We start from the raw sequence: 9072 nt of genomic DNA on the forward strand, positions 1-9072 counted from the left end.
CACTATGAGTTTGAGCCGACTCAACAACACCTAACAACAACAAAGAAATTGACTGAAGACACATCCTACACTAATCCTGCCTCACTAACATAACAAAGAAACTTCATTCCCAAGTGGGATTAATAACCACTGGTATTAAAAAGGGAGTCCTGGTGGCAACGTGCCTAAGGCATTTGACACTAATCAGAAGGTTGGCAGTTCAAACCCCCCCAGCCACTCCTCAGAAGGAAGACTGGGCAATCTACTTCCATAGAGATCCGGCCTTGGAAACCCAAGGAGGGGTCACTATGAGTCAAATCGACCCAATGTCAGTGAGGTTTTGGGGGGGGTATTTAAAAAGAACCACACCAAACTCCCTGTCATTGAGTTGATTCTGACTCACAGCACCCCTAGAAGACAGAATAGAACTGGCCCAGAGGGCAGAAATCTTTATGGAAGCAAAATGCTTCATCTTTCCCCCTCTGAGCATCTGCCAGGTTCCAACTGTCAAACCTTTGGTTAGCAGCCAAGTGCTTTAACCTCTGTGCCATCAGAGCTCCTTACCACAGGTATAGGAGTTTACAACAGTGTTTACAACACTTATTTTGGGGGGACACAATTCAATCCATAAACAAGAGATTAGCAGAGACCAGGTCACCCAGGTGAGTCAAAGGAACATGGCTTTTATCCCTCACAGGCATAGCCAGCTCACTAGTCTGATAGTGGGGTGGACAGACAGGGTTGGTGAGGGGTCAGGGAACCACTGGCTGATGGTCTATTCCTCCAGAGAATGGACTCTGCTGAGACTGGGCCCATGCCTGCAGTGGTCATCACCAACTTAATAAATATTTATTAAATGAGGACATGAGGGGTCATCTGGGAGGAAGGTCAGTGGTCAGGGGTGGAGGGTTGGGGTGGAGGGAGGGGTGGCTTTGAGAACTATTCCAAAAGACCAATGGGCAGGACTTATAAGCCAGCTAGATACAGGGGTGGGGTGGAGGAGTACTTGGGTGATGGAAATGGTTAACATGATCAGCTACTACAGAAAGGTCGGCAGTTCAAATCTACCCAGTGGCACCACGGAAGAAAGGCCTGGTGACCTGCTTCTCAAAGGTCATAGCCATGGAAACCCCTGTGGAGCACAGCTCTACACTGACACCCTCGCCAGGGTGCCTTGAGTCAGAGGCCAACTGGTAAATGTTGGGGCAGAGCAATCAGAGGGAGGGGGCAGAAGGGCTCAGAGCCAAGATTCCAGCCTGGGGCCCTCAGGTCGAGGACCCCAGGATCTTATTACCTTCACCCCTGCAAACCCAGTCCCCAGGGCGCTCCCCGGGACTTCGCAACCTCAGATGTTTGTTGAGTGAATGAGTGAGTGAGTGCAGGGAAGGAAGGGAGTCAAGGACCAAGGGAGGAGGAAAGCAGGACAGGTGGGTTCAGGGAGACAGGCTCCAGGTGATTCCAGGGGGGACCCAGGGGCTGGCTCAGAAGAGCCTGCAGCCCCTCTTCATCCACCTTCCCGCCCCTTAGAAACGAGGACGGCGGAGGCAGAACCGAGAGAAGCGACCGAGGCACCGGGGTGAAGCGCAGACTAAGCTCCCTCCGCAGCCGGGTCACCAGGCAGAAGGAGAAGGTCAGGAGGCTGGAGGGGGAGGGACATCCGGGTGCGCCCCTCCCCTGGGGCGCCCTCTGCCTTCCCCACTGGACAGGGTCCTGAGTGCTCAGGGCATCACCAGCCTGGGCCCCGCTGCTCAAGGAGCAGACCCTTCTAAGGCCACCTCCCCCCAACAGGGTAAGAGCCCAGCCCATCAGAAGGACAAGGGGCAAGATGCTCCAGAGAGACGAGAGTGTGTCAACGGGCACCCGCTGGTGCAAGGAACCTTCTGTGGCCACTCCAGCTGCCTGCAGTGTGGCAAACCGTTCCTGAGATCCAGTAAGTCCAGCGGCCCCACTCTTTCTGGGCCTGTTTTGTTGTTGTTGTAAATATAGGCACACCTCATTTTATCTCCTTCACAGATACTGCTTTTTTTTTTTTTTTAACCAATTGAAGGTGTGTAGCAACCCTGCATTGAGTCAGCCAGTCGGTGCCATTTTTCCAACAGCTTGTGTTCACTTCTCGTCTCTCTGTCCCACTTTGGTCATGCTCACAATGTTTCAACTTTTTCATTATGCTATTGCACACTTCATAGAACACAGTATTGTGTAAGCATAACTTTCATATGCACTGGGAAACCTAAAATTCATGTGACTTGCTTCATTGTGGTATCTGCTTTATGGCAGTGGCCTGGAACTGAACCTGTGACACCTACGAGGTCTGCCTGAATATATTAAACCGAAAAGCCAAACTCACTGCCATTGAGTCCACTCTGACTCATAGTGACCCCCACAGGGTTTCCAAGGCTGTAAATCTACAGAAGCAGACTGCCTCATCTTTCTCCCACAGAGTGGCTGATGGGTTTGAACCACCAACCTTTTGGTTAGCAGCCAAATGGCTTAACCACTGCAGCACCAGAGCTCCTTGTCTGTGTATTTTTAAAAAAACCCACTCCCATGGAGTTGATTCCGACTCACAGTAACCCCCACTGGGTTTCCAAGTTGATAAATCTTTATAGAAGTCGATTGCCCGGTCTTCCTTCTGAGGAGTGGCTGGCAGGTTTGATCTGCCGACCTTCTGGTTAGCAGCCAAATGCTTAACCACTGTGCCACCAGAGCTCCTTGCCTATATATGCATAACACCAAAAACAAAAACCTGTTGCCATGGAGTTGATTCCAACTCACAGCGCCCCCCCCCCATGTGCTATGGAGTAGAACTGTGCCCCACGGGGTTTTTTTGGCTGTCATTGTTCGGGAGGCAGATCGCCGGGAGCCACGTACAACACATTTGCCAGTTCAGAGTTTTTCACGAGTGTAATTCAGTGACACCAATTACACTGTGCAGCATCACCAATACCTATTGCCAGATTCCCATCACCACAGACACAAACTCAGTGCTTCCCTTCACTGACTTGCCCTCCTCCCACCTCCCACCCTGGTAACACTTAGTCAGCTCTGATCTCTTTACACATCACTTTATACTACGAAACTCTCCTAGGAGATCATACAATGGCTGTCCTCTTATGATTGAAATGTTGCACTCAGCATGTTTCCAAGGCTCATCCGTTTCATAGCATGTATCAGAACTTCGTTTTCCTTTCTGGCTGGCTGACTAATATCCCATTGCATATTATGTATATCTCACCGTATATTATACCCACCAGCCACTCCACAGGAGAAAGATGGGGCAGTCTGCTTCTGTAAAGATTTACAGCCTTGGAAACCCTATGGGGGCCGATATGAATCAGAATGGATTCAATGGCAGTGAGTTTGGCTTTTTGGTTTTATATGTCCGGGAAGACCTCATAAAGATCACAGGTTTGCTTCCAGACCACTGCCATAAAGCAGATACCACAATGAAGCAGGTCACACACAAGCCACCACAGTGAGAGACGAGTGATGGATTATATGTTAAGAGCCTGGGTATTCTATTAGCTATTTAACCTAATGGTTAGTGATTCAAACCTACCCAGCGGCTCCATGCAAGCCTAGAGAACTGCTTCCATAAGGATGCAGCCAAGAAAACACAATGGAGCCATTCTACACTGTCGTCATGAGTTGGAATCGACTGGATGGCAATGGAGTTAGTTTTTTGTTTTCTGGAGCTCTGGTGGCATAGTGCCCAAGGCATGTGACTACTAACCAGAAGGCTGGCAGTTCAAACCCACCAGCCACTCCTCGGAAGGAAGACTGGGCAATCTACTTCCACAGAGATACGGCCTCAGAAACCCAAGGAGGGGTCACTATAAGTCGGAAATGACTCGATGGTAGTGAGTTTGGTTTTTTGGTTTTTGATGCCACCCACATGGGCTATTATTGTGATGTACACCTTCATCACTTGGCTCAGGTGATGTCTTGCAATTTCTTCTGTAAAGTTACTATGTCCCCTTTTGGTGCTCTGTTCTTTGGCAAGCAGTCACTAAGTCTAGCACACTGTCAAGATGGTGGGGTGCCCATAGATTTTCAGGACCACCTTTGAGATCAAGAAAGATGTGGATCTGTATAAAAGAAATGATATGGGTGACACTTAGCCTGGTGGCTGGTACCTAGGAGCAAGGGTAGCTTCTACCATCATCATCATCATTATTAATCATGATGGATCATGATTGATTGTTGCTGTCCAAGGTCTTTCAGCCAGTAACAGGCAAACTAACCTCTCAATCCCATTGTTCTGACCATGCTCCCCCACCCTGACTCACCCCAGGAGGCATGTGGGGCCAGAACAGCTATAAGCAGGTTCCCACCAGGTGGAACTCATCACAGGCAGGTACTCAAACCAGATGTTACAGAAACAGCCTCATGGTGTATTAACCTACACAGAGAATGAGTCACACTGGAGGCAATTATGGAGGATGGGTCCCTATAGTCAAGCCAGGATGATTTTCTAGAGACCCGCCCTGCAGACAGAACTCTATTCCCTACAGTCCTGTTGCAGCCCTTGACCTTTGAGGCCCTTCACCCACTTCTCACTCAACTCCACCACCCCCATTACACAGCCCCGCCACCCTGAGCTCTCATGGTCACTGCACATCACTTGTGCCTTTACTCACTCAGTGTTCCTCCTGGAGCTCCCTCTGCCACCTCTTACCCCTCAGGCCCACCTCCTTCAGGAAGCCCACATTAGGTGACCTGGGAAGGTCTGGGTGTCTCGTAGACCAGTGGTTCTCACCTAGGGTCACTTTGCCCTTCAGGGGATATTTGGGAATGTCTGGAGATATTTTTGGTTGTCAAGTCTAGGGGATGCTACTGGCATCTAGTGAGTTGAGGCCAGTGATGCCACTAAACATCCTACAGTGTGCAGGAGCCCACCAGGACAGGGAATTAGCTAGCCCCTCACATCAGTGGGATGCCCTAGTGACAGACACAGTGGTTAAGTACTTTGCTACTAAGTGAAAGTTGGTGGTTGGAACCCATCAGCTGTGAATCAGAATCAACTCAACAGCAACAGGTTAATGTCGATGGAAGGGGCCCTGATGGCATAATGGTTAAGCCCTCAGCTGCCAATCTAAAGGTCAGTGGTTCAAACCCAGCAGTGGCTCCACAGAAGAAAAGACCTGGCAACCTACTCCCGTAAAGATTAACCCGCTGCTGTTGACCCCATGGGGGGAGCTCTGGTAGCATAGTGCCTAAGGCACTTGACTGCTAACCAGAAGGCTGGCGGTTCAAACCCACCAGCCACTCCTTGGAAAGAAGATGGGGCAATCTATTTCCATAGTGATACCGCCTCGGAAACCCAAGGAGGGGTCGCTATGAGTCGACAGCACATAACAACAACAGTTGACCCCACAGTGCAGAGTAGAACTGCCCCCACAGGGTTTCCTAGTTGTAATCTTTTCAGGAGCAGATCACAAACCAGGTCTTTCAACCATGGAGCCGCTTGTTGTTGTCGGGTGCCATCAAGTCAGCTCTGACTCCTAGCGACCACGTGCACAACAGAGCAAAACACGGCCCAGTCCGGGGCCAGCCTCACATCCTTCCCATGTTTGAGCCCATTATTGCAGCCACTGTGTCAGTCCACCTCACTGAGGGTCTTCCCCTTTCTCACCGAACCTCTGCTTTGTTACTGTTGTTGTTAGGTGCCATCGAATTGATTCTGACTCATGGTGACCCCGTGGACAACAGAACGAAACACGGCCCAGTCCTGTGCCAGCCTCACAATCTTGGCTGTGCTTGAGCCTGTTGTTGCAGCCATGTGTCAATCCATCTTGTTTAGGGCCTTCCCTTTTTCACTGACACTTCACTTTACCAAGCATGATATCCTTCTCCAGGCACTCTGGTGGCATAGTGCGTAAGGCACTTGACTGCTAACCAGAAGGCTGGCGGTTCAAACCCACCAGCCACTCCTCAGAAGGAATGTTGGGCAATCTATTTCCGTAGTGATACTGCCTCAGAAACCCAAGGAGGAGTCACTATGAGTCGGGTCCAACTTGACAGCAGTGGGATACTTCTCCAGGAAATGGTCCCCTCTGACCACATGACCAAAGTAGAAGTCTGGTCATTCTTGCTTCCAAGGAGCATTCTAGCGCTTCTTCCAGGACAGATTTCTTTGTTCTTCTGGCAGTCCATGGTATTTTCAGTACTCTCTGCCAATACAATAATTCAAAGGCATCAACAGAACCACTAAATGGGTTCAAACTGCCAACCTTTGTGTTAGCAGCCAAATACTTAACCATTGTGCCACCAATGGCCTTGGCCAAATTTTCCATCACAGGCAAGTTTTGAAGTGATTTCAGTTTGAGGCGATCCTCATGTCCTGGGTGACCTGCCTGGATCTTGGGAGAGAGCTGCTTGGCTCTTCCCTGGTTACCAGCCAACCGTTCGACCTGTGGGGCCCCTGTTGGACATTCAGCCTCAGGGCCGGGATGTCTGGCAGCGTCTGAGGGGTGCTGGCACTGGGGAAAGACTGGTATGTTTACCAAACCAAAAATCCACATCAGTAGCCAACAAGTCGATTTCAACTCCTGTCAGAGGAGAACTGTGCTCTGTAGGGTTTTCAATGGCTGTGACCTTGAAGAAGTAAATCACCAGGTCTTTCTTCCAAAGTACTAACCAGGTTCTAATCAACAAGCCTTCCAGTCAGTAGTCAAGCACTTAACCATCTGTGCCACCCAGGAAACCTCGGGCATGTCTGTTGTTGCTATGCGCTGTTGAGTCGGTGCCGAGAAAAACACTGCCCAGTCCTGTGCCATCCCCACAAACATTGCTAGGTTTGAGCCCATTGTCACAACCGTTGTGTAAAACCATTTCATTGAGGGTCTTCCCCTGCAAAAAGGGCAAGGAGGCCACATGTTCTGACCTCCTCCAATCCCACAAGAGGAAGACAGGATTACCAGCAGTAACCCAAGGCCTATTCCTGCCAGGCCAGACATGCTGCCAGCCTCCAGCCCTTTCTCCAGCCGTTCCTCCCAAAGCACCCACCACCTCTCGCCTGGGTTCGATAATTCGCTGCAGTGGCCACACAGAACTCACAGATTATGGGGTTTATTAGGGAAGCACCAGGCTACAATTCAAGTTCAGGAAAAAACTCTCAGTCTCTCTCCCAGCCCACCGTCTCTCAGCCAAGTCTCTCACAGTCTCTCCCCTAGCAGTGCATGTCCCTCGGTGTCTTACTCAGCAATGTGTGTCTCTTGCATCTCTTTCCCAGCAGTGCGTGTCTGTTTCAGCAGCACATCTTCCTCAACCAGCAGTTAGAGAGAGATCTGCCTCTACGAGGCCTCTTTTTGAGCCTGGCAGAGTGGTCAAACTAGCCAATCATAGCATCAGAACTCTAAGCACCTGAGAGAGTGGGAACCTCCCAGAACATTGTTTTGTGCCACTCCCAACAGAAATACTCCAGGTGGACAACTTTAGCAATCAGGAGCTCCTCAGTTGCTCACAGCAAATCCCACCTTGGAGTTTACAAAGACTTATGGGTAGAAAAGCCACACTAAGTAATTTACCACACCGCATCCCCTTTCTCGCTTACCTTCTCCTTTACCAAGTATGATGTCCTTTTCAGGGTCTGGTCCTTCCTGGTAACATATCTACAGGTGTCTACAATAGCACTCATGTGGGGTTATGCAGTTTCACAACCTGTTTGGGGGTATCAGACAAGGGCTGTGCTGGGGTGTCTGTGTTCTGTGGTAACTGGAGGCCCCCATGTGGTATCTCAAACATGTTTCTGGGTGTCTGAAAGACAGTGTGGGGGCATCTGATGCAGGTGTCTTGTACTATGGGGGAATTTTGCATGCTTTTCATACCGTGAATGTTAGTTTTAGGGTATTTAATGGCATCTCTGTGGGTGTCTGGTACCTGTTTTGGAATGTCTGAGATCACGTGAGAGATATCTGACTCGTTTTTCCCACATGCTCCTTTTGCAGCCAGTGCTGCCTTCCAGGCCCCAGCCCTGCCGCCCACCTTACACACCCCTAACCCCACAAGCCCCTTCCCAGCATCCACCGCCCCCCCCCCCCGCCCGGCTCGTTGATCCTCCATTCTCTCTGAACGACCCCGCATGCACGACTGACATCACAAGAGGTCACTCCAAAAACAAACAAACAAAAAAAACTCACTGACGTGGAGTCGATTGGACTCAGACTCACAGTGACCCCTCCTTGGGTTTCCAGGCAGTATCTCTCTGGAAGTTGATTGCCCAATCTTCCTTCCCAGGGTGGCTAGTGGGTTTGAACCTCCAGCCTTCTAGTTAGCAGTCAAATGCCTTAGGCATTACGACACCAGAGCTCAGCCCCATTGATACACCCTCAGAGGACCCCCTCACCCCAAACACTTTCCGTCTAGCTCTTGTTACCCCCCAACCAGGACTGGCCGACAGCAGGTCTGGCCTCTCAGATTTCAGCCAGACGCTAAGTCCGAGGTTCCGGGGCCTCCCCCTCTAGCCCCGCCTCCTAACCCCGCCCCCTCCCGACCACACCTTCAGGTCTGCCCTGGAGGCGTGGCCGCGCCTGCGCATCTCGTGCCGCGCGGCTTCCCGCTTCCGGCTCCGGGCTGGAGGCGTCTGTGGATCCGGAGAGGCTGGGCAGCGGTGGCGGCGAGAGCGGCCGAAGAGGGTACAGCCAGTGGACAGCCTGCGGGGACTGGCCCGAGGTGAGGGCGGTGGGGCAGGCCGGAGGAGGAGAACAGGGCCAGGGAGGTGCCCTCGGTAGCCGGGAGGGCGCCGCCAGACCCCGGGCGCGGGACCCCTGTGCTGCGTCGGGCCTCCTGCCGGCTCCAGTGGGCTCCTGGGCCCAGGAGGGCAGGGGCTGCAGCTCAGACCGCTCCGTAAGTGCATTCGGGGAATGCGTGGGCAGAGACGCTGCCCGCTGGCCTTGTCCGAGGCCCAGTCTTTGGGCGGTGCAGCCCCTTCCTCCGGGAGAGAAAGGTCACCGGGCTCGAGCCTCAGCTCCCACTTAAAAGCGCCCGGGGCAGGGTCGGGGTGTCGTGACGACAGTAACAATAACCAGCCCTTATGCACTTAGCCTGAGAGGAGAAGCCTTCCACCCGGGAACAGACGTCCTTTCTGCCAAT

The 9072-nt window shown here is 51.7% G+C and overlaps 1 protein-coding gene across 1 annotated transcript in view; it reads left to right on the plus strand.

Moving 5' to 3' along the window:
• Positions 1-8444, plus strand: part of LOC103207999 (rho guanine nucleotide exchange factor 18-like) — a 44874-nt gene extending 36430 nt beyond the window's left edge. The window contains exons 9-11 of the mRNA XM_042782666.1: positions 1507-1609; positions 1768-1909; positions 8368-8444. Coding sequence (XP_042638600.1) covers positions 1507-1609; positions 1768-1909; positions 8368-8444 — 322 coding nt within the window. The remainder of the gene's footprint in view (positions 1-1506; positions 1610-1767; positions 1910-8367) is intronic.
• Positions 8445-9072: the final 628 nt, after the last annotated feature.

This window comes from Orycteropus afer, unplaced genomic scaffold (genome assembly GCF_000298275.1).
Source record: "Orycteropus afer afer isolate SDZICR_OR568_19922 unplaced genomic scaffold, OryAfe1.0 scaffold00405, whole genome shotgun sequence".
NCBI lineage: Eukaryota > Metazoa > Chordata > Mammalia > Tubulidentata > Orycteropodidae > Orycteropus > Orycteropus afer.